The sequence below is a fragment of the Hemicordylus capensis genome, chromosome 4 (assembly GCF_027244095.1).
Source record: "Hemicordylus capensis ecotype Gifberg chromosome 4, rHemCap1.1.pri, whole genome shotgun sequence".
Classification (NCBI taxonomy): domain Eukaryota; kingdom Metazoa; phylum Chordata; class Lepidosauria; order Squamata; family Cordylidae; genus Hemicordylus; species Hemicordylus capensis.
The window spans coordinates 86221389-86247514 of record NC_069660.1 but is presented as its reverse complement, the minus strand read 5'-3'; the positions used below and the strand labels follow the sequence as shown (position 1 = coordinate 86247514).

At 40.6% G+C, this 26126-nt stretch overlaps 1 protein-coding gene across 13 annotated transcripts in view; it reads right to left on the bottom strand.

The window, feature by feature from the left end:
• Window positions 1-26126, bottom strand: part of MAST2 (microtubule associated serine/threonine kinase 2) — a 295348-nt gene that overhangs the window by 150188 nt on the left and 119034 nt on the right. For 9 of the 13 annotated variants that reach the window (XM_053244173.1, XM_053244169.1, XM_053244171.1 and 6 more), the window contains one exon: window positions 24276-24307. In XM_053244173.1, coding sequence (XP_053100148.1) covers window positions 24276-24307 — 32 coding nt within the window. Of the gene's footprint in view, window positions 1-6167; window positions 6375-7319; window positions 7681-24275; window positions 24308-26126 lie in introns of those variants that run through there. The other 4 variants (XM_053244176.1, XM_053244177.1, XM_053244182.1 and 1 more) reach the window with 3 other exon arrangements.

Here is a 26126-nt window from a genome sequence, read left to right as displayed (position 1 = left end):
TCTGGAAAACCAACCATTCCATGTGGTGGAGGACACCAGCTTCCACGGGCCACTTGTCCCTGACTACTAGATCCCCTCACGCACCACCTTCAGTAGGCAGGTGGTGCCCTCCCTGTACCAGGCATGCAGGTACAGATTGTGTCAGGGCTGCTGGAGTCAGCAGCGCCTGACACCAGCATGCACTTCACTATCCCAGCCTCAGTGGGATGCACACTGCTTTCCTGTCCCCCACAGTACACTGGTGGGAGCAGGAGAGGGGGCAACATCTTCTGCTGCTGGTGTGGCCACCCCATGTATCAAAGCCCAGGTGAGCTGCACTGCACATGGAGCCACTGGACACTGACCACATGGCAGATGAGCTGTCTGTCACCATCGGACACCAGGTGGAGGAATGGCTGGCCAGGCAGACAAACCTTCACCGAGAATTTCTGATCCTTGACAATGGTGCCAATGTGGTAAGGGCAGCCTGTCAGCTGCAGTTTGTGTCCACACGGTGTATGGCACACACTCTGCACTTGGGTGTGATAGACATGCTTGGCCTCAAGAAGGCTAAGGGCAGGCGAAGTCAAGGCCTCCCCACTGAAGGCCCTGCTGATGCCACAGCTGCTCTTCTGGAGAAGTGTCACAAGATAGCAGGCCACTTCCACCAGAGTGATAAGTCTAGGTGGATGCTCCATAAGAGGGTGTTCTCCATGACCGGGGACATGGTGACACCCCATCGCTCATGCTTGCATGCTGGCTTGGTGGAGCAGCTGAAGCCCAACCTCCCCCTGCTGGGCTATCCTGAGCTGGGCGTGGAGGTCACTCACACCCACTGCAACACCACTGTCAGCTCACCCCACCCTGGCCAACCCCCAAACAAGATGCATCACAGTCTGTCCATTAGTGCTGCTGACACACCCAGACCCACATGCACGCACACACACTGTCAGGCCTGTAATGATGATGGACTGGTACCCTGAGGCCCAGCACCAATCGGAGGCCATGGTGGAGCAGGCAGGCAGGTTTGATTTTGATTTTTTTTTTTGGTGGTTTTGGGTAATGGCTTCTGAAGATTCACCACTTGGAAATAAATCTACCAAAATTCAGAAACATTCTCTGTAATGCAGACAAATCATAAAAGTATTTAAAATCTGTTTTGCATAAAGGTATTTCACATCAGTTTTAAGAAATTTGAAAAAATGTAGATCATTTTATTTATTGAATTATCAGGAGTAGAGTGTACTAACACTGTCTTATTTTCGGGGAAACACGGTATAGGTGAAATTCTGAACCCAATAGGCTTATTAAAAATACACATGTGTAAAGTCTTCAGAAGTTCAATCAAACTTTTCCTTTAAGCTAACTGTCACTCCCAAGTGTCACATTCTACAAATACAAACATGTGGTTTAGCCCCACATGTGCACTTTTCCCTTTTAAAATAGGAACCAAGGGAGAGGATCAGAGATGAGGCACATAAGGGGAAAATGCATTTTTCTCCCGATCCCTCAGTCCAAGCAAAAACCATCACCATCTCAGAAGCTTCTGTTTGCTCCAACAGAAGCTCCCATCCAGTGCAAAGAGCAGCTTGGTAAGGGGGAGTTTTTGTTGAGAGCAGGATTTGAAAAAGGGTTACTCTCTTCTATGAACGGTGTCCTTGATCCCCAGGTTGCCATTTTAAAAGGAAAAGGCATACACATAGGGCCAAACTACACATTTAATGTAATGTATAGTCTAACCCTAAATCATGTGCTGCTGCTGAATTAATATGCTTATTTATTAAAATGTTCTTTTTCTGTAAGCAGATCCCACATGGGTTAAGCCTTTCATATTGGTCTTCCCCACAAAATCAGCATGCTACTGAAAAGGGGGATATCCATGTATTTTGGTTCATTTAGATAGTTCCTTCAGTTGTGTGTGATCTGCTCAGGGGTAAACCACTTTTGTGGCTGGGAAGACATTTAAAAGGAGACTTCAGTGAGCTTCAGGGTTTTGTAATTTTCTTTTGTTGTTATCTTCTATCACTCAGTTCTTCAATTAAATCTTTTAATGTTCTTCATTTGCATGCAGAAGAAAAACTAATATTTTTCTTCACGTATTTGAGCAACCTATTAATTGCTTATAAATGGTTTGAATTTGTACTTTTGTTTTGGCTGCACCAATCCATTCCACTGATTTTTTAAATATAAGAACAAAGTAAGACAAAAAATCTGACCGTTTTAGAAACTATTCTAAAGAGCACCTATGTTTCTGTGAAGTTCATGTGCTATTGGAAGACCTATTATATCAATGAACTTCACTATTTTTCAAATGAGAGTCACTTTGGTCAAAAAACCAAAAACAAACCTTCAATGCAGGAGTCATTTTTCACTGCACTGACCCATGCACAGTGTTGTGCTTTTCCCAGCACTGGCTTTAAAAGAAATGGAGCCACGTTGAGCCCCATTCATAGAGCTCTAGGGAAAGCACTGGGAAGACCTATACTTCCCAGCACTCTTAGTGTACCTTCCCAGATGCCACTGTAGCTTGCCAAGGCTCTGTTCTATTTAAAGCCACATTTCTCCCCTGGCACTAAGGAAAGCACAGCACTGTGTGGTTGGAACAGTCACCTTTGCACAATGCCAGTGTTGGCAGAGAGCAATGTGGCATATTTGGCTTTGGCCAAAGCTTTTCACAGGCCAGGGAGCCACACTTAGGATTGACAGAAGCTGCCACTGCCTCCTGGCAGTGATCAATACTATATGTCAATGTACTATATCAAGAACAGGATACATTTTGACAGCCACACTGAAAGTTCCCCCCAAAAAAGGGTTCTTAGAACTTTCCAACTGTCTTAGTGAATGTGGGAGAAAAAGATGTAAAGAAAACTAATGTTCTGTCTGGTATTCTCATGTCAGGCCTTTCGTATGATACATTATCATTCTGGTGGGATGCTCAGGGCCAGTCTGAGCATTATGCTTGTTATATAGGCTATCTGAAACAGCTTCTACATGTTGTGCAGCTCACACACATGTGGATAATTTCTGTGCCGTCACCACAAACCTCAAGTGGTGAAAATGCTACCACATGCACATTATTTCCACTAGTAGCTAGTGTTTCAACATATTGTCCCTTGTCTTTGTTAAGTTTTTTTTTAAATGTAATTGTGCCTTTCTAGGGCTGTGTACAAGGTCTAAAGAGACAGAAATTCAGGCCCTAACACACTAGCCATTCAGCTGGGAGCCTTAGCCTTTTTCAGGGAGGCCAGTAGCTTATACGAATAGGAACATAGGAACATAGGAAGCTGCCATATACTGAGTCAGACCATTGGTCTATCTAGCTCAGTCTTGTCTACACAGACTGGCAGTGGCTTCTCCAAGGTTGCAGGCAGGAATCTCTCTCAGCCCTAGCTTGGAGAGAACTTCAAACCTTCTGCTCTTCCCATAGCGGCTCCATCCCCCGAGGGGAATATCTTACAGTGCTCACACTTCTAGCCTCCCTTTCATATACAACCAAGATGGACCCTGCTTAGCTAAGGGGACATGTCATGCTTGCTACCACAAGACCAGCTCTCCTCTCCATAAAAAGAGTTCCTTATATATGGGAGTTTCCAGGAGGTCCCTCATCCAGGCACTGACCAGATCCAGGCTTGCTTAGCTTCAGCAAAGTGGCTACTAAATGCACACACAGACCATCCCCTGGTGTTACATAAGAACAGCCCTATCTAGTCCAGCATCCTGTTTCACACAGTGGCCCACCAGATGCCTCTGGGAAGCCCACAGGCAAGAGGTGAGGGCATGCCTTCTCTCTTGCTGTTGCTCCCCTGCAACAGCTTCCCACACACAAGTTCTACTGAACCTGTAAGGTCTCACATTCCTGCAATTCTAATCCAGGAGCCTATTCAAGCTTGTAATGTTGACTGCATTATCACCCACTGACCTCTGTAGTGTCTTGGGCTTCTGGCAAAGAGACATAGCTTGGTCTCTACCCAGTAGTTCAGGATCATATAATTTGCAAAGATAAGTGTTCCTGATGTCTTAGTGGTATGTTTGAGGTAAGGGGCCCCCCAAATTGCACAAATATTGATTATATTGATTACATAAAGGCAAAGCTTGCAATTTGCAGACCTGGCATCTGTGTATCCGTGGTCAGGTAACTGACATCCAACCTTGGCATACATGGTGGGTGGGGGTGGGGGTGATCATGAAGGGTTAGTTTCATGTATCTGTGGATTTGGGCTGGCCAGAAATCAAACTGAGTCATTTTGTGGCTCATTTGTTCTATTGGGTTTTTTTAATGCCTGAGAAAAACTGCAGGGGGAAATGGTGATTTTGTGTGCTGCAAACCTGTGAAGCATGGTAAGGGCACTTTGTTTCAATTATTTCTGCCCTTTACTGACATTTCCCCCCTGCTATTTTTAAGTCTCCAGGAACCTAACACCCCCAATCCCATTGACTTAATGCCCCATTATCTGCAGTTGTAGTGGAGAACGGAACCCATGCAGATAACTGGATTCACCTGTATCTGTATTAAGGATACCCCCAAAAAATCAGGTACTGTGAATCCACAGGGCTGCATTAGTAACTAAACAAATCATGTTGCAATGCTGGAAATATCTTATATCTACGTTAAAATTATATAACCATATATTTAGTGATAAACCTGAGTTATAAAATATTCAAGTAGATCTGACCACCCTAAAGTGGGAACTTCTTTCACGAGATACTGTAAGAGCTATTTGCCCAGAGAAAAAAGCTGACTACACCAAAAACAGAAGAAAGAAGATAACATTTGTAAATATTTATGAGACACCACCAGCAAATGAATAAAATGTTATTAATAGAGAATGCAATGAAGCCACAATCTAACTCATCTGTGGGTGTAAGAGCACAACAGTGTCAGAAAATAACTTGACAGGATGCACTTATATTCCAAAAGAGCAACTGACTGGTATCCATGTAAATAAAACAACAACAAAGAATGAATAGTTAAAACAGTATAAAGAGATGTACAGATGAAAGAAATATTTTCAAACTCCTCATTACAGAGCTAGACATCTAGACTCAACTACGAAACTATCAACAATTTCATATTCACTAACCAGGTAGCTAGAACCTCTGAAATTGTAAAATCTATGATAAGCAGAATTCTTCCCTATGCACAACAAAGCTAAAATAGAAATCTGTACAGAGTTTTCAACAAAGGCCTTCTGCCATGAACATTACTTGCTAGTCTCCTATTTAAGAATCAACTTTCCACATTTTTCTACTTGTTCATGTAGAGTACTCAGTTTTCTTTAGACTTTGAAGACTGTTTTCCTCAGTTTTGCATGGATACACCCTTCCCAAGTCTGTATGTATTGACTAGAGCAGTAGCACTAAATGATGAAATCATTCAGGTGGAGATGGTGAGTTCCTAACAGACACAACATGATGGGAAAGCAATACTCTGCCAACAACAGTTCTTTATAATGATGAAAGGCATCTAGAATACAGTCTTGAAGAATGATATTTCTATAAGCAAATTTAAAAAGTAAGATTTTAGGAGCCCACGTTAAACTTGTAAGTTAAGACAGTGTGTTCTGGCAAACCTGTGAAGAATCGCTTGTCTATATGCCAGCAAACTTAAACATGCTTCATCATTTCAACCAATAAGGTATTTCAGCCAATTACAGAATTGTATTCCTGAATTATGTTTACTTCCACACTGAAATTTTTATTGTGTGGATCAGGAGCGGCCCATCCTAAAGAGCTTGGGGGAGTGGGGCACAGAACATGCAGCTGCCTCCAGTTCCCAGCAGCAGCAATACCCCTCTCTCTCATATTCCGTCCTGCCCTGGAGTTAAGGAGAGCCGTGCTGCTTGCAGGCTGGCCATTCATCAAGTAGAGCTGTGCGGACTGGTCAATGATTAACCAGTCCACACAGCTCTACCTGACGAATGGCCAGCTTGCAAGCAGTGCAGCTCTTCTTAACTCCTGTGCAGGGCAGAATGGGAGGGTAGGGGAGCAGCAGCACTGACAGGAACGAACTGCATCTTGTCAGACCCTTTCCCCAGCTCCCAGCGGATGGGCTGCTCCTAGTAGGGATATAACAAACGTGTGAATGCTGCATATGCACATTAATTGCAAAGTTACTCTTGGAATGATCCAAGTAAAAACACTATGAATTATTGTATTAGTATTCATTCCCACTTAAAATTTATTCTTACCTCCACTGAAGTGGATTACTGTAGCAAGGACTACCAGGATTGCTCTTAGGCTGTGGGTTGAGATAAAATACTAGAGGAGAAGTAGCAAGGGCACAATCAGCACTAAGTGGGATTTTAAGATGCTGCAGACCTGGAGCAGATGTAGGAGAGAACACATGCTGATGGATATCACCTCCTCGGCAGTGGGAGAGGAAAGGAGAGGAGATTCTGACAAAGTACCACAAAGAAATAATCAGTATCAAAGTTATCCTATGAAGTCTGTTTTTAGAAAACAAAAGCAGGTAGCAGATGGCAAACAAGGGGTCCACTCCTTAACATGTATGTATCTCTAAGGAATGTTTACAAGTGGGGTCTACATTAAAGAAACTGTGTGTTAACGTACTGGAACTACATAAGATAGTCAATGCTCTCCAGTACAAGACTTCCCTTATCTCTAGATTATATGAATACATCTGCTTGATCTGCTAACACACTAGTCTATTCTCCAGCACCATCACAGCAAGGTGCACTCACACTGATTGTCACTTATAGTCATGGGCCACAATTTGTCCTTGCAAGACCGGCAGGTGCAACCAAGACTTTCCCAGAGTCTTCTAAAGGGAAGAAAATATCAAATACTTTTTCCTGGCAGTGGCTCACTGCAGATTATAACTGAACTTTCTTTTTAAATGCTTGATTGAATATACCCTCAATACTCTGTTTATGTAAAATATCTGAATTTTCACATTAGTGTGGGAAGTTCAGGTAAAGTTGATTTAGTCCAGGCACTTAAAGCACTGTTCTCAATTCAGCTACTGTAAAGGTTTCACTGGATTGAATCTCCCTAAGAATATATATTTAACACAATACTATTTATTTTACATGAACTTCATTCATTTTATACAAATGAACAAAACACAATTAGAAAACTTAAGTTATCCCTCTATATAAAATACTAGCATACTGTACAGTACTTATTACCTTCATACTTAAAAGACTCTCACAATGTGTATAAATTAATACTTCTCATGAAAAGCAAAATAAAGCTATGGCATTATTTTGCTTTGTCAAAATATTTAACAAGCCTATTTATTTATATTTAACTGAGCTATGTTCTGGTTCTAACACAGTTAGCTAAGCACTGTGAATCTTATTTCCCAAAGCAATTCTTACTGAATTCGCAGAGATGGGGCTCCAAACCTCTCTCTTCTTCGTTTCATCATTTCACTGTGTGAGACACTAGATTTGTTTGAAGAATGGAGATCTCAAAGCCAGAAAGTGAAAGTGCTGTTATAAGTCCACTACTGAGCTCTTTGTGTAGCCTTGCATCAACCACAAGCAGCACTAGGCGTTCAGCTGTAATCCAGATCTAATGGATAGATCATGTCATAATGGAATTGTTTTTTAAAGAGGTCTTCTGAAGACTTATTTATGGCATCCAGAAAAGAAAAAGATAAAGCCACCCAGTACGAAGCACTAGGGCTTAGAAGCCAAAGATACTGACTGAACCATTCTGTCACCCAGCCTACGATATCACTCACACTGCAGCACAGCAAATCACTGACAAACCTCTATACACTTCAGCAAGCAACACTTTCAGCAAGCCACAAGGAAAACAGAGACCAAGAGGGAGAAATGGCACATGAGCAAAGACTTTGGCAGAAGCCTCACATACCAACATGAAAGCTCACACTGCAAAAGTAGTACATACACAGTCACTGCTCTGACCCAGAGCACTAGCAAAGCCACAAGCAGCTGCTCTTTACTGTTGTGGAAAAGTTTTCAATATCCCATTTTGGGATGTTAAACAAAGCAACAGTCATACTTTCTTCCATACTCTGGAATTGCTTTATTATACTATCATTTATAGAGCACTTCAACATATTATATGCATTTTATTGGACTATTTTACAAGATACAAAGCTCTCTCAGGACGGATATTCTTCAACATATCTTCTTAGTTTAATTATTTGTTGATCTAGAAACAAAGAATAGGAAGGCTCAAGTGCTAGAAATAAATGAGTTGAGTTCACTAACTGTCTTTTTAGGAAGGAGAAAGTTTCTACTTGACTCATTCACTCTGGCTGTCAAGGAGCAGTTCTTGCCTCTGACTCAAATCAGCATCATGAAATATCCATCATATTATTCGTTAGTATCTTCAAGCACATAATCTGCAGATGTTACCACTTTATACCATAACTGACTGATCAGTATGATGTAGACTTGGATGCATCCATCAGCTACCTAAAGATACCACAATCTGCCATCAACATCCAAGTCCTAAGAGATATAACAGTTTTTGTTCCAGTCCTTGCCTTTGTCAAGCTTTGAATCTACAATATCAATCAAGGAGGTGAAGATATATATCAATACAGTCAGAGTAATATAGAATAAGTGATCCACCACACCACAGAATAGAAAATTTCCATATACCACCACTCTTACCTACAGTTCCAAATTAAAACCTTTTGAGGAATCTGCAATTTTACCTAACCAAGCCTGACCAATGAGGCTCCACACAAACAGGTGCTATATGGTAGGTCTGTCTTGCTTTCTATACTACACGAACATGAAATGACTACTCATCTGCTTCCAAAAGCACATTTGGACTAGTAATGAGGGGCATAAATTCTAGACCTCTGAAAGAAAACCAACACAAGACCAAAGTCCTGCAACACATTTTATAGTCAATTTTGTCCCCATTTGTACTTGGGCAACACTAATACATGAACAAACCACATTAGCCATACTATCAAGGGCTCATCCACTTGCACATTTTCTAATAGGACATATACAATCAATAATGATGGCTCTCTGATATTTACATAGGCTAGAAAGACAGTCTCTGAACAGAGAGCAAAAGGGAAAGGTCTGCCATTAAATTAAAAATGACCTCAGAAACCAACGCATTTTAATTTCCCAAGCCATTCTATGTTGACCTTCAAGTCACCATCAGAAGAGTTGAGAGGGAGGCTTGAACATGATTTCATCAAGATCTATCTATCTATCTATCTATATTATTAATTCTCCAAGACGGGCCATGCGTGGGGACGTGGTAGAAAGGAGGCGACTGACTGACAAGAGTATGCCCCTGATTGGGCAGTGGGGATTCCATATGCAGATAGGGAGGAGGAGCCTGTGGCACCGTGGTGATTGGGCAGTGGGGATTCCCTATGCAGATAAGGAGGAGGAGCCAGTGATGGTTAAGGTCATTTGGAATGCAACTGTTACTGGTCGGAAGATGTTCTTGATTGTAGAGGAGAGGAATCTATATATATATAAAAGGACAGCAGGCAAGGGTCTGCAAAAAGATGGGTTGTGAGGAAAGAGAGAGCCCCTTCAGGAAAGGAGGCTGCCGTCGTGTGAATTAAATGAGGAAACAAGATGAACAAAATCTGTTAACTCAGGAAGGGAGGGAGGAAGAGGGAGAAAAACATGAAAGGAGGGAGAAGAAAGAGTGGAGGAGAGAGAAAGAGAAAAAAGGGAGGAAGAAGAGACAGAAGGAGGGACAAGAGACTGGCCTGTCAGCAGCCTGAGGGGAATGAGCGGCCATGGCAGCACTAGCAGCAAGGAAGGGCCCAGTCAACCACTGCTACTGTTTGGGGCTATCAAGGTCATTGTCAGAGGGAGGCAGGCAGACAAGGGATGGGACCCCCCAGGCCTGTCAGCGGCCTGGGGGAATGAGCGTCCATGGCAGTGGCAGCAGCGAGGAATCGCCCGGTCAACCACTGCTGCTGCTCCTGGAGGAAGGAGCAGGAGTGGGGCTCAGGTGAGGGTAGGGAGGTCTCTGGGGATAGGGGGCTGCAGCTTGGCCAACAGGCAGCAGCAATGCTGCAGCCACGACCAAGAAGGGTAAGGGGGATGGAAGCAACAGGATGGAGGAGGAGGAGCAGGAGTGCAGCTCAGGTGAGGGTGGGGAGATCTCTGAGGTGAGGGGAGCAATCAAGTAGTAACGCGCAGATGCTCTAGAGCAGGCCTGCTCAACTTAGGCCCCCCAGCTGTTTTTGGACTACAACTCCCATAATTCTCAGCCACAGCAGCCAATAGCCAGGAATTATGGGAATTGTAGGCCAACATCTGCAGGAGGGCCGAAGTTGAGCAGGCCTGCTCTAGAGTGTGCAAGAGTTCCAGCATTGAAATGGAGATAAATAATGGCGGTGGCCAGGATGCAGAGGTGGAGGGCTGGCAGGCAAAACCACTCCAGCCAGAAGAGGTGGGTGGACGGTGGGCGAAGCGGTGGACGGTGGGCGAAGCGGTGGGCGAAGCGGTGGACGGTGGGCGAAGAGGAGACGGTGACAGGGAGAAATAATGGTGGCAGTGAGGAGGTGGGCAGATGGCAGGCAAAGCCCTACCAGCCGGGAGGAGGTGGGAGGCGGCAGCGGGATGGCCTGGCCCTGGCCCACCCAATGGGGAGAGCTGCGGGGGGAAGCGCTAGCACGCGCTGTGGGGGGGGAGCACAAGCGCGCGCTGTGGGAGGTTGCCACAGGCTCTGTGCAGGGTCAGCTAGTGTTCATTAACATACTTTATATTTTCACAGGGAAGCGACATTTGCTGAAATTTGACACATAAGGATCATGCCAAAAATAATTTCAAAAATGGTTAAATATCAGGTCTTCAAAACTGCTGTCATATTAGATCCAGATCAATTCAAAATACTAAATTCTTACAATGGTTCATTCGTTACAAAACTGATGACTGCACACAAAATAGTAATACTGAGAACTTACCTACCCTCATTTGGTCAGATTTACAAACAAAAAACTCAACATGAAGAGAGGGGAAATAGAAGAATTTTCCAAAGGATGAGCACCTTTATATTTATGGGTGAGAAGCAGACAATCTGGTGCATTACCTATTTCTTTGCTTACTATGTTCCAATAAAGATCTGAAAAGCAGAATAATGGCCCTGCAACCAAATCGTTAGACTTGACACAGGCCCCCAAAATGTACTACCTTCATGAAGATATGTAGATGTGTATGTAACCCAGAGAACTCTGCTGTGGGATCGTGGCAATATAAAATGCACCTTGACTGAATATCAACATGTTTACATGAATCTATAGAAGTAGTGGTAAAAATAAATCATGCGGCACCAGAAATAATATAAAGGATTTAAAGAATAGTCAGTAAATATGTGAATACAAAACTATGACCATAAAAAAGTTGACTAATATAGAACCATGAGAGAGAACTTGATTTTACATGCTCAATTTCAGCAGAAGTCATTCTTTTTGAACTGCTGGAATATGAAACACAGCACAATTTGTTGAAGGATTCAGCACTTTGCATTCAGCAGTCCTCTGAACACCGAAGGGCTGGGACACTTCTAAATCTGATTATATAACGATATAGTCATATATATTTTCTCTGTCACACTGTGTAAAACTGTTCTTGCTGGTCTATTCCATCCATCCAATATATGCTAGTATTTAATGTGCCATAAGGATAATGTGTTTTAAAGTACTACTCTGCATATGTTACAAAACCAGACATACAGATTTTAGCAAAAATTTAAACTAGCTATTATACAAAACAGCTTTCATGTGAAAACAGAGTAAAGTTTCAGATATGCAAAGCGATCATTTAATGGTGCAGCGGGGAAGTAACTTGCCTAGGGAGCAAGAGGTTGATGGTTCGAATCCCTGCTGGTATGTTTCCCAGACTACTGAAAACACCTATATCGGGCAACAGTGATATAGGAAGATGCTGAAAGGCATTATCTCATACTGCGCAGGACATGGCAATGGTAAATCCCTCCTGTATTCTACCAAAGAAAATCACATAGCTTTGTGGTCACCAGAAGTCGACACCGACTTGACGGCACAACTTTAACTTTACTGATATTACACAAAGCTGAAGGGTCTGGAAAGCACTTTACAGGCAAATGAAATGCATATGATTCTAATATTCCTCATCAGGATAGTAGAGTTCTCCCAAGTTAGCTGGTATGCTACCTTTAGTGTTTATGGGACAGCAACCCTTAAGAAAAGGACAGGGTAGTTATAGTAAGTGAAGTAGGAAAAGTAATAGAACTACCTCGACAAACAATTCCTAATAGCAACCATTAGCAATAAGAATGTTAAAAGATTTCCAATTTCCAAGCACCACCAACACAAAATGCATTCAAATATAAACATAATGGGATTATATGAATCACCAGCTAGCACTGCTGAAAATAATTTGTCATGTGTAAAAATGTTACTACATTAGCGATCCCTCATTCCTTCTAGTGTACTTTTCCTATTTTCCTACAGAAAAGGCAGGTTTCCTCCATGCAATTTTGGGAGGCCCTGTTGCACCATTAGCAAGGCAGCTGGTCATTCCAGCTCCTGAATCAGCATCTTCGATCTTTTTAGAAACTGGTAGCTATTTTTAGACCTGCTCTTTGTGAGTCTCTCTTCCCTTGGCCAAATGGAGCTAATTATTTAGAATACTATCACACCACACTTTCTTTTGGGGGGCACCTAGAAAACTCCTTCCATTTTCTTCATATCAGATCTCATACTTTGAGATATTGTATCATGGCCACAATTAAGAACCAGATAATCCCTATCACATATAACAATGCAAGTTATTACAAAAAGGTAAATTTCCGTGTACACGTGAGTTCCCTATATCTCTTTGCCACAGGGACGAGATCCTGCAGATGCAGGAGCATTATCAGTAAGCAAGATGTCCAAAGCTGTTTACAAATACCTTGCTGACCTAGGAAGAAGGCTCAGTCCCCAAGTACCTTTACCAGTCATCAAAGATGAAGAATGAATCTGAGTATAGGAAATACATACTGTTTGTTTTAAAACAGCTACACTAGGTCGCTGTCAATTTCTGAGCATAGAAATGGTTTTAAGTGTTAAATCTCCTAAACTGTTTGAGACCTGAGTACCTTACTTAAGAGCTGCCTTCTTCCACATGTACCTGCTCGTGGATTACAATCATCCTCAGCGCACATTCTCTGGATCTCATTGCTATCAGGTTAGGTGAGCAACAGCCAGAGATAGGGCCTTTTCAGTTATGGTATCTCCACTTTGGAATTCCCTTCCCCTCTCCACCAGGGAGACTTGACTGGCACCGAGACAAATATCTTTTCAGTGCCAGGTAAAGAACATTTTATTTTCCCAGCCTAACATTTTTATCTTCCCAGCCTAACATTTTTATCTTCCCAGCCTAACATGTTTTTGTTGCATTGTTTAGTTTAGTTTAGTTATTGTTTTATTGATTTTATTGTTTATGGTTTTGGGGTTTTGTTTTTTACTTTTTAAGAATCTAAGAACAGGGTATTGAATACTAAAGATAGATCGAATAGTTAATAACTAAAAATCATCACTGAGCTATAACTACAGAACACAAACTTGTGAAACATGCAATTTGATAACAGAAAAGAGCAAAAAGCTCTTTTTCCACCCCACCCACACTCATAACGTCTGTGCTAGAGAGAAGTGGATCTATCCACTCCACTTGTGTAGAGGAGAGATGGAAAACTCACTAGTAAATTCAAGTTTGTCCATCTCAACCTCTCTTCAGGTGTATAAACAACGGATGGGATGTATCAAAGCATTTACCCCTAGGATAAGAACATGTACAGGTATTGCTTACCCACTCAAGATTCCTTAAAACTAAAAGATCACCTCCTGTAGCAGCCTTTAGCCAAGATGATAGCTTTGAGGAAGCCCAATAATTCATTTGCTAGTACCAAGAGAAGAAACGGAAAGAAACCAAGCAGCTGTTTGACAGATGTTCTGAGGAGATTCCCTGGCAGCATGTGCTGCTAAGGTGGCTGCAACAGAGGCCAGTAATGCCCACCATCCACCCCATTTCAGCCAAACAGAAGGGAAGGGCAGTTTCTGATCTGTACAACTCTATCTGAAATGAATCTGCACCACTTGGAGCCGGCTGAAAGAGCCCCAGCACTAAGATCTTATAAGCAGACAGAAGGACAATAAGAAAACAAGCATTTTAAAGAACAGAAATCTGAGACATGCCATCCTCAGGAGTTCAAACGGTAGTTTTGGAAGTCCTTTAAGCACTCTAAGCTGTAGACTATGGGAGGAGGCTGCGGTGGACCATGGGAAGAGGCTCCACACCTGACGTGGAGATGCACAGCAAGAAAGCTCTGTCCCTGGCAAAAGAAACAACAGAAAGCTGGTGTGTGTGTGTTAATCATCAAACCCTTGTCAAGCCAATGAATGAAGAAAGGGTAGGCATAGAGGGACTCGTGCTATGCCAACATCCACCCTCTGACCACTAACTAAACAAGGAATCTTGTAGAATCCCATAGTCTATTACCACAACCCTGTCTATAACCCATATCCTGACAAACAGGATCTGGACTATGTTGTCCAAGTTTCCATGTGCCTCATTGTCTTGAGCCTTCAACCTCCAGATGGCTGCAAAGAGCGAGCCTAGATGTAGGACTAGATATGTGAAGGCCCAGACAATACACCAGAACATCTTAGGAAAAAAAGGGGCATTTCCCCAATTCCCTGCCCCCCATGGATAGAGACAGAAACATTCAAAGCGTTAGAAAAATGGGGGGGGGATTATGAAGTATGTTCTCTTTTGTTTTATGAGGCATGATTTCAAATTCTCACAGGATGCCTGACACAGGGTACACTCTCATCTTTACTAGAGGAAGATGCTCCTAGGAGCACAAAGACCTAGGCCCTTCTTTGCTTGTGAATTTCTGCCTGCTTTCCTCTGGCATGCCTATTTCTTTAGTTCTCTAGATTTGGCCTCTTTTCATCTTAGAGATACCAATAGAAAGTAACTCAATATAAGACAATGCCTTCAAAGATAGAGACTAAAAACAGGTTATAATCTGAATCTAAAATATCACACACACACACACACACACACACACACAAACTGGGGGAAACCTCGTCTTAGATTCAGATAAATACAATATTTTCTCGCCTCAGAGAAATACAACTTTTTAATTATTTTTTTCATTTATATACTCCTTTTCAGGTGAACCTCCTAAAGTGGTTTACAAAAAACTTTCACCTTCCTACAGGCAAACAAGGAGGTGATTGCCTTGCCTGCTTGGTGGAGAGAATGAAAAGAAAGCTGAAGAGGCAGATGCTAAAAGAGGCTTCTAGTGGGAAGCAAAACTCCAGGAAAAATTTGTTCAGTTACCCCAGGTTGTAGCAGCTTGAAGGCTGACCTCTAGCACTAGATATAGTTGCAATTATAGTTTGATATACTTATGAAACGTTTAAGCACTTATGCACTTAAATGCTTATGTCTTATTTTTAAAGAGGGAAATCTTTTGTTCTAAGCTGCACATAATTTATTTTGTGACCTTTTTTTTGTAAACTGGTGTAAATTGTAATAGGATACAAAAATAAGTATTTAAATATTCTTCAACACTTTCATTTTCCCCAAGAAAAACTGGTTTCTTCCCAGGAAAGTTTCTAGAAATTTTACACATCTTTGTGGGACTAAACCCTGGAATAGTTGGTTCTGAACAGGAGAGGTCTGCTGAAGGGCTACTAAGATCTGCAAATGATGGGCAGCAAAGCCACCAGGAGGTTACCAGAGTCACTGTAGCTTGAGCCAATATCCAGGGCTCTGCAGAAAAAGGTATCAAGGGCAAAAGGAAGGTTTCTACAGAATCATTCCCTGTGGTCATTCTAGCAATTGCCTCTCCCATTAGTAGAATGAATAGTACAATTAATGAGCTGATGACAATGAGGTCCAGCAGACAAGTTTATTATTTGCTTGGATCTTTAGCACAAATGCTAAAGGTGCAGAAAGCTGGCAAAGATCCCCCCTTTTGGTGGTGGGATCTTTGCTAACCAGAGCTAGCAGGAAATCCAATCTAAAAAGAGAGAGTTCTAAAGGGGTGGCGGGGGGAGAGAAAAGGCATGCCCCGTGAAGAGAGAAACATAGGAAAGGGCACACAAACACTTTTTATCCTCATGAGCACCCTATGAGGTACGCTCGATGGAGATAGTGGCTGGCCTAGGGTTGTTCACCCAGTGAACTATTTAAAACATTTGTATGGTTCATCTCCTTTAGTTGTGGACCACTAGAAATGTTAGAAAAGACAAACACAGTTGTATAGCCAGTGCCTGTCAGTACCTCTGCCTTCTCTATAGTTTTACTCTAGAATAAGGAGGCTTGAAGGCAACTGTTCCCCGTCCGCTTGCTCTTAGCTTGGCTCTGCACCAGTATTCCCTGTAAGAGGGATTCCCAGATGTTGCTGGCTACAACTCCCAGAATCCCCAGCTGCAATGGCCTTTGGCTGGGGATTTTGGGACTTGTAGTCAACAACATCTGGGAATCCCTCTTACAGGGAACACTGCTCTGCACCATTTCTAATTAATTTCTCCCCATTAATGTGAGAGGGATGTGTGGAGATGCTGATTAAATAAACACGAACTGCACAGTAATGTTGGGGGTGTTTAAATTTTGCAGGGGTGTTTAAATTTGTGAATGTTTATGCCAAAATATTAGTCAAATACAATTTTTTCATGTTTTGATGAATAAGTTAGAAGACTGTGCAATCTGGTCACATTATTATTGGAGGTGACTTCAATGGTATTCAAGATAAATGTTTAGGCAGATCTACAGGAGCTCATAAAAATAAAGTTAACTTGTTGCCAATCTCCTTTTTTTAAGGGTATAGAGCAGGCTTCCCCAAACTGCGGCCCTCCAGATGTTGCTGAACTACAACTCCCAGCATCCCTAGACACAATTTTTTGTGGCTGGGTATGCTGGAAGTTGTAGTTCAGCAATATCTGGAAGGCCGCAGTTTGGGGAAGCCTGGTATAGAGCATAAAGACTTAGATGTTGTATGGTGTTTTTATAATCCTGGATCTCAAGATTATACGTTTCCCTCACATTCACATAGATCCTATTCAAGGATTGATTTCTGTTTCACCTTCTCTTCTATCTAAAATTACAAATGTTGCAATTGGCCCTATGATTTTTGCTTAAGAAAGGCTTAAGAAAACAGAATTAAAACAAATGTTCCATCTTACCAACATGTATAACAATACACAAAATTGAGTTTGTTAATAAACTAGGGAAACATTTGTCCAGATTATTGGCCTGTGAGCAAAAATAGAAATTAATTCCTCAGATAAAATAAAATGGTAAGAAAGTCAATACAACTGAAGGAACTGTAAAGCAATTTAAGCTAGTCTACAAAAAAGTATACTTCTGAGAATCCATCAGAATCCTCTATTTCACAACTTCTCTCATATTCCCAGATTTTCTGAAGATCTACAAGTTTTACAGGTACCAGTTACTTTATGAGTTGAAAGCTGTTTCAAGTCTTAAGAGTAATAAAACCCCAAGACCAGAAGGCCTTCCTGCAGAGTACTATAAACATATTATTGATATTTTATTACAGCCATTGTATTTGACTGCTGGAGATTGTATGAAGAATCATAATGTGCCAGAACCTTGAAGGATACTAACTTGATTGTAATTCTGACAAATCCAGATTCATATCATCCAGTAGCTTTGGTGAATCAAGATTTTAAAATCTGGATCACTGTTTCCTCTAAGGTGCATGGATGCATGCACACGCACACACTCACCCCAATCCCTCCACGCAGCTTCCCCATACTGCCGCTCACTTCAGCTGCAGTGTGCAGCTGCTGCTTCCCACGCCTGCCACCTTTCCCCATCGCTGCCTCATCCCCTCCACCTCTCCCTGCCCACAGCAGCTCTTCTAAAAGAGGGAATTGTCTCCCTCTGTTTGCTGCTGCCAGCCTGAGCGGTGCCTCCACCTCTCCCCGGCCGCTGCTCGGGCTCTTCTGAAGGAGGGACTCATCTCCCTCTGAGAGTCCCGCTCGCTGTTGTTGATCCCACATGGGATCAGCAGCAGTGTGACTCTCACAAGGAGATGATTCCCTCCATCAGAAGAGCTGATGCAGGCAGGGAGAGGTGGAAGCAGAGACGATTCCCTCCTTCAGAAGAGCCAGAGAGGCGGAGGGGATGGATGGGGGAGCTCAAACAGCCCAGTCAAGAAGAGTCTGAGGCGGCGGTGGGAAAGGGCAGGGGTGGAGGGAGTAGCAGCAAAGGGAATGTAAACTGGAGTGTGTGTCAGGCAACCAGGGAAGGAGGGGGCAATCAGAGGGAATATCAAGTCTAGAAACCAGCACTGAAGCACAGAAAACCTTGGAGTTGGAAGATACAGAGCAACTCCCCCAATCCAATCCCAAGCACAATTCAAAATAATCTTAAACCTTTAAAGCCGTATTCATCTATGTAGCCCTGTATCTGATTTTTGTAGTGAAAACTGCTCCTATCCCAAACAAATTACAGGTGAATGGTTCTGCCTTGCTCACCAAAAATAGGATGCTTGTACAGCAACTGTGGCATGACGCCACAATTTGCTACTCATTGGGGGGACAGTTTTATCAAACTGAGGGGGGGGGTCCATATAAATTACAAATTCTATAAACATGACACAATGCACTTTATAATCCTGATCTTACCATCTATGAGCCTACCAGACATGCTTTTACTCAGATTAATTAGTGGGTACCACAGGCAGGACATTTTCAGACATGAAGCCACAACTGCAGAATTCCATGGCTAAGAACATACATTAGGGTCACACAATGGCACTGAAGTCATTTTAAACCGCTTCACTTTAAATGACTGACAGCCGATTTTGATTGATTTCACCTTGCTGCTTAATTGTTTATTGTGTTTCTTGATCTTTTAATTTTTGTAGTTTTCATTTTTAGTGTGTCATTGTCTTTTTATTTTGCTTTTAGTGCTGTGTGAGAATTTAAACATTTAGTTTGTACTTTAAAATTCATATGAAAGTAAGAGATGTTATCCAGACGATTGTTGTGTGCATTTAAGCCTGTGGAACTACACAAAGTTGTGGTGCTCTATGATGATGTGCACAAGATGTTCTCCAAAACACATACAAGGTTGCACAACACATTGCAAAGTGTGTTATAAATACTGAATATTGAAGTATTATCACTTCTTGTAGCTGTTTGTTGAAGTATTGACCTGTTTTTATTATACTTTGTAATAAAATAGAGGAGAATTGTAAAATACACTTATTTTCCCTTCCATATTTATGGTGCTTAGAATTGAGTAACTAGTGTCAGTGTTGATTAATAAGCTGCAGAAGAAGAGAAGAAGAGCCTTGCACTTGCTTGATGCCTACTGTAAGATGAATTCTTTAGAAATAAAATGTAGTAAAACAAAATCATGGTATTTGCGAAATGTCCTAGAATACGTCAGTGGTCGTTAAATGGATGTATGCTTGAACAAGTTAGATATTTTAAATATCTTGGGATGATTTTTCAGGCTTCTGCGAACAACACACAGAGAATACATCACCCAAAATGGGGAAAAGAGCGCATATATGATTCAATCATACTTTCTCTCTAGAGGTGCCCAATTCATCCCTGCAGCTATTAAACTGTGTGGTGCCACGATCTGTGCACAATTATTGTATGGAGTACAGCTGGGTATATATGCTAGTTTTAATAAAGTAGAGGCAGTTCAATCTAATTTTCTAAAAAATATATTTCAGGTACCCAGTTGTGTACCTAGATCAGTTCTTCAGCTCCAAGTGGGGATGATTAAACTGGAGGCTAGGGCTTGGATTTCTATCTTCGAATATCGGCTTAAGCTTATATTCAACCCTATTGGCTTAACCCCATTAGTACTACAAGCTTCATTTCAGTCAAGATGGAAGAAAAGAGCGGAGGAGAGACTCTGCTATCATAGTGCCCCCCCCCCCGGCAGCTATTACAACGTTAAGATATGAAAGATATGATACTGCTGGCAGTCAAGCTAAGAGAAATATGATATGATATGGAACGACAGATTGATCGGGGCGCTATTCCAACTGATGTATTCCTGGGAAGTCAGAACAGGAGCTATTCCCCGGCAAATTACCTTTCCCAGCTTACTGTTCCTAAGCTTCATAGAGCCCTGACTCTAGCTCGCTGTAATGCTATGCGTACAGCAATCTTAGAAAGGAGATATCATGGTATTCCTTTTGAAGAACGTGTTTGCCCTTGCAATACGGGGGAGGTTGAAAATACATCTCGTGTTCTTCCATTCTTTACAGTGACATTAGTTCTTTACAGTGACATTAGGCATAAGTTTATTTCTCCAGAACTCATTTCATATCCAGGACTCGTTGATAGTGCCTACTTAAATTTCCTTTTAGCAGATCAAAATGAAGCTAGGTTATATAAGGTTGCTAAGTTCTGTTATATTGCTAGTAGGATTCGATTAGAAGTTATAAACAATCAATAGATTGTCATTTGTGATCTTGATATTGCAAATTGCTATTACAGTTATCTGGCGATTTAAATTTTTATTACCTTGTTAGCTTAGTTTATTATTATTTATTATTCATTTTTTATTATTATTCTCTGTATGTATTTAAATGCTTTTACATATTTCCTGGTCAATGACCATAATAGAGTCAGTGAATGAGTAACTGTGTGTGTGTGTGTGTGTGTGTGTGTGTGTGTGTGTGTGTGTGTGTGTGAGAGAGAGAGAGAGAGAGAGAGAGAGAGAGAGAGAGAGAGAGAGAAAACGAACAAGAACGAGAGAGAGAGAGAGAGAGAAAGAGAGATGCACACACTGCCTTGAAACTGCCGCCCAAAACAAATTTACAACACTAAACAATATTGATCCAAACACAAACAGCAAAACATAATACAACAAACCCCTATTTATCAATCCATCCACACTCTAATATTGTCTGAGGTAGGAGAACAACCATAATTTTCCTGATGAGTATAAAGAATAAAATCTGACCAAATTACATAAAAAGAACGCTTTGTAGTCTGGTTTGAATGGGATCGAATAATATGGGTTTGCTTTTCTGAGATCACAATATGCCATAAGTTCTTGTACCAGATGTCCATCAACATGATTTGATCTTTTCAATGTTTGGCTATAGCTAACGTTGCGACAGTTACCATATACACAATTTTCTTTGATGGCACATCTGAAATGACCCCAGAAAATACATTTACAAACACTAGCTGGGAGCATAATACTATTTTCTGGTTTGTAATCCTGCTCCTCTCTTTGAATACCTCTGTCCAAAAGGATGAGAACCTAGGACAGGTCCACCAAAGATGAAAATTAGTTTCCTTCATCCTGCAACCACTCTAGGAAAATGGAGAGCAGTCTTTTGGGGTGTATTCTGTTTTTACTGAGGTCAGGTACCATCTATGGAAAACTTTGAGAAAGTTCTCCTTAATTTGGGCCATAGAGGAAGTAACTGACCTCAATTTCCATGTGTTCATCCACTCCTGATCTTTGAATCCACATTATGATTATAAATGGTAGAAAGATTTGGGAGAGTCCATTTCTCAGGAAGAACTGTCTAAGCTATGGAAAAGTGTCAAAATATTGTGGAATGTGGCCCTTAAAGAGAATTTCTTGAAGCGATAGTACCATTGGTATCTTGAAGCTATAGTACCATTGGTATTGTACCCTGTGCAATTGTCACATATTTATAAGTCTGATAATCAAGACTGTAGTTTGAGATTTCAAAGCCCTAAAGCCAACATTATCATTTGTTTTGGACTTGTCTTTTACTTATGCAGTTCTAGTTGAGTGTTCTGAATATTTTAAAGGAGATAACAGGATACATCTTAACATATGATCCAAAAATAGTCCTTTTTGGTTATGTCAAAGAGGTAGTTTTAGAGAATGATTTAGAACTGGATTTTTGTTTATTAGCTGCAAGAATTATCTTTTTGGAAATGTTGATATCCACCTTCATTAATACATTGGTATAAACCTATCTGGGACATTGCATTGCTAACAAAATTAACTTATTTTAGAATATCAGAACTGGATGTGAGAGCAGATAAATTTGTACAATGGATTCTGTTTATTACTTTTTAAACTACAAAATTTAGTTATGTACTCCCTTACTCTTTGTTGTAATTGCATGGTATATTCTTTGTTATAGTTGTATTTTTGTATTAAGATATTTTTTCATTAAAAAAAAAAACTGAGATCCTGTGTTGGTGATAGTTCTTGGTTTTAGGTTTTATTTCTGTTGTGAGCAACTGTATTTCTAACTGTAGTTTAGTGCATTACTTATGATGTTTCTTAGAAGACCAGCAGCTGTCACAGGTCAATCTAAGCATTGTGAACAGGAAAGTAGGCTAGGACCTGAAACATAGAATAGAACGACTGAAAAGCAAGAACCCAACAGAAGCCTGTCCCTCCACTGAAAACAACAGCACTTATTTTAAGGTAATTAAGCCAATGAGATGGGGTGGAGTGTACATCCAGTCTGAATTTTCTGAACTCTTAAGTGTCCCAGAATGTGAGGTGAGGGGTTTCGGAGCATGAACAACCAACCCACAACACATACTTGGAAATTATTCTCCATTTCATGTTAAATATCCAAATAGTCAAGAATAAGTATTCTAGCAGTTATGGTATTTGTCCTGCGTTAGACCCTCAGGGTCAGAGGGTCTCACACCAGCCATTTTAACTTGTGACATTTGCTGTTTGAAAAGTGTTGGCACCCAAGAGCAGAGAACTCAGACAAGCACTAACACACTGCAGATTTGTCCAAAACAACATTCCCTTATCTGAGCAGTCTATGAATTGAGGCTAGCAGTAAAGAAAACAACTCTACTATAGTAGTATGGAAACCAAATATGAGAGAGGTCCTAAGACAATTCACACAATGAGTCTTCCCTGCTGTAACCACTAACAATGGACTCATGTCACTAGGTTTATGTTTATAAACGGACACAGCTATCTCACACTGAAATCAAAATATTAAATGCTGCATGAAATACTTCAGACTGCAGATATCTCTCATTTGAAAAACATAGCTGTGGACCTGCTATTACCATGAGCATGATAAGTACAAGCTTAAACCCAAACCATGCATAAATAAATGTTTTATGCAAATAGGCTCTACTTTCAGAAATAAATCACCAAGAAAAACTGTCAAACTATGCTAAGACAGCATTTTCAAATGCAATTGTATCAAATGTGGTTTATTACACAGGGAAAACAAGGACGAACGAAGCTGTGTTACTAGCAGAGCACTTCTTATTAAGCTCTAAGCAAGCTCAGATTTCACTTCTTTATACATTTCAATCCTTCATGTTTCTGTCAAAACAGTCTCTCTCAAACACACCCAACACAATTGCATGTGACTTAGCCAACACCTCTACGTTCATGTCCATATGCCACCTAGAGTCTTTGGAGGAGGCGGTATACAAGAATTTTAATTGATTGATTGATTGATTAATTAATTAATTAATTGAAAAATAAAATATACATTTGATACCAGGTCAGCCTGCAAAGAAAAAACAGCCTGAAAAGAGACCAACATTTTCAAAGTGGAAAAAGGCAAAATGTTATTCCAATTACTAATGAGTGCATGTGTGTGAGAGCGTGCAAAAATTTAAAAAAAGGCACAGAGCCTTACTTTATTCAATATGAGAAATCTAATTTTTTTTAAGTTAACTCATGAGTATTCAGGTCACGGTTCTCAATTAGAATGCTCTTTTCTGTTCTCATTTCAGGATTATGCATAAGACTCATTTACTTCTCATATAATCCAATCAGAAACAGAGTTGTATTTTACTTCTGACCATACTGGTCTGTAATCCTTATATCATGAAACTGCATTAAATATCTGTTGTTCTAAAATTCTGAAGACTTCGCAAGGCACATAAAAAGGTAAAAGAGATTTAATTTTCAACACTACATTTTTAGCAATCTACTTTGTTCTCTGTGCTTCCATGAATCAAATTCCACAGATGGGAAAATTGCAAGCAGTATTCATTCCTGCTTTCTATGACAGTGGCCAAAAGTTTGTGCTATGTGATACACTTTCAGCCCTACATCCTATTAAACATATTCAAAGACATGACCAGCAATGAAAGTATATGGTGTGTTTTTGACTAATTTGACGACAGTGTACCCACACATCATTCTGGAGTCACTCCCAGTCTTAATACCCATGTTGACTTGACTGCATTAAACATATCTGTATTGCATAATTCAATCAGGAGCAGTCTCCAGCTCCAGATGTGTTAGCTTTCCTCTCTAATTTGCATCATGTCCCAATAGTTTTAAGTGTTTTTATTTTTGATACATTTGGTAATCCTTAAGATAAGAATTAAGAAGTATACTCACAAGCTTCCTCTTCTAGGGAGACTAAGTTCCTTCTGGAGAAAAAACACACAAAAACAACAAATCAGAAAGCTGAGGAGGAGAGACGACTAGCAAGAACTCAGCTAATGCTATATTTTAGCATTACAAAAATATAAGATTTTCAAAACCTGCTTTGAATTAGGTACTACTCTGTGACTGCAACGTAACATTGTCCCCATATAAAGTACTATAATTTGGATGTTACAGAAAGTGGGGATTGCTGAATAGCAGTTAAACTGAGCTTCTATGCAACATACCGAGGTGGGACTCACCAATCTTAGCACACACAAGATTCCCAAACCACCACCACTTATAAGCAAATCAGCTCTGAGAATGTCACATTGTGTTTATTATGGTTAATCACAGGATAAAGACTGTCCAGTTACATTTTTTTTAAATTACCTAACAACGAAGAAACCACAGCCAGTTTAAAAAAATTACATTCTGCTTTTCTCTCAAAAAGCATTCAAAGTGACTTATGATTTATTGAAAACCACAAAAATTGAAAACCAGAATATTACAGTGGCCAGGAAACAAAAAAGGCAAAAGGAGCACAAGAAGTTAAATGAAGATAATCAACAGATGCCAGTCCCCCACCTCACCCCCAAAAGAAAGAAAGAAAGAAAGAAAGAAAGAAAGAGATTGTTTGGATAGTGTTGAAATGACACCAAGGAGGGCACCAATTTCGCCTCCTGCAAAAGGAAATTCCATAGGATGAAAGCCGCAATAGAGAAGGCCCATGAATAAAAAATGGCAAAGAAGTTCTACACAGTTAGAAACTTCTTTATATTAAAAACTGCTGTTAATTCATGGATTGTGTGCTGTGTTCATTAAGAAAAAATGCTACATGTAAATTTGATCTAAGTATACCAGTTTAAAATATTGTTAAATATTTCTACTTCAGATCAAGATTTTGGTAAGGTCATATGCTGTAAATTAATATTGCACCACTAGATGGTATCATTATCCTACTTGGTAATCTTCTAACATGATATTACAATACAAATTAATAGAGCTCAAATCTATTCATGCTGCAAGTTTGCTTCAGAAAGAACAATTTCATTGTTTTCCTTGGAAAAGCCAATTTATTCACATTAAAGTTAACGTCTCATACAGTTTTAATTAAAAAGAGTACATGCTGAGTTTCAATGTTTTCTTTTTAAGCAAGTATTAATACTCTTCCCAGGTTATTTGAATTTAACTCATTTTTATAGTACTGCCCAGCCATATTAATCTGATTTCTCCATCACTTGAAATTTTACTGAAACACAAGCTTAGTTCTCACTGAGGTGATAAACCTATGCCTGATCTACACCACTTCAGACCACAAGGGGAGCTCGCATAGTGTCCACTGCACTCAAAATATCACTCTCTCCCCTCCACAAAATACTAGCATATGAGAGACAAGAGTAGGCTAGAACCTTCCTCTGTGACATCTAGTTTTCTGTGTGTAGGGAATTTTTTATGTAGGGCCATTCAATCATAAGTCCCCACCTGCACTCTGAAGTGGTAGAGCCCAGATATATATTTCTTGCCTTTGTGAGAAAACTAGGTCATATTCTTTTAAAAATTCTGGCCATATCCAGCAAAAGTGTGAAGCTAAGGGGAATATCTCTGGGACACTTTATCATTAAGTGTACACACACACACACCCCGCCGAGCGCTCTCTTTCAAAAACAAGTAACGTATTTGCCATGTTTCAAAGACTCAGCCAAAAGGAAAGCAGCAGTTCATTGATTGCTCATTAGCAACTGGAGGATTGAATCAAAGTTATGTTCATTCTGGCTGCAAAGGAACCTTGAGCAACAGCTTGATCTTATCGCAAACGTAGTT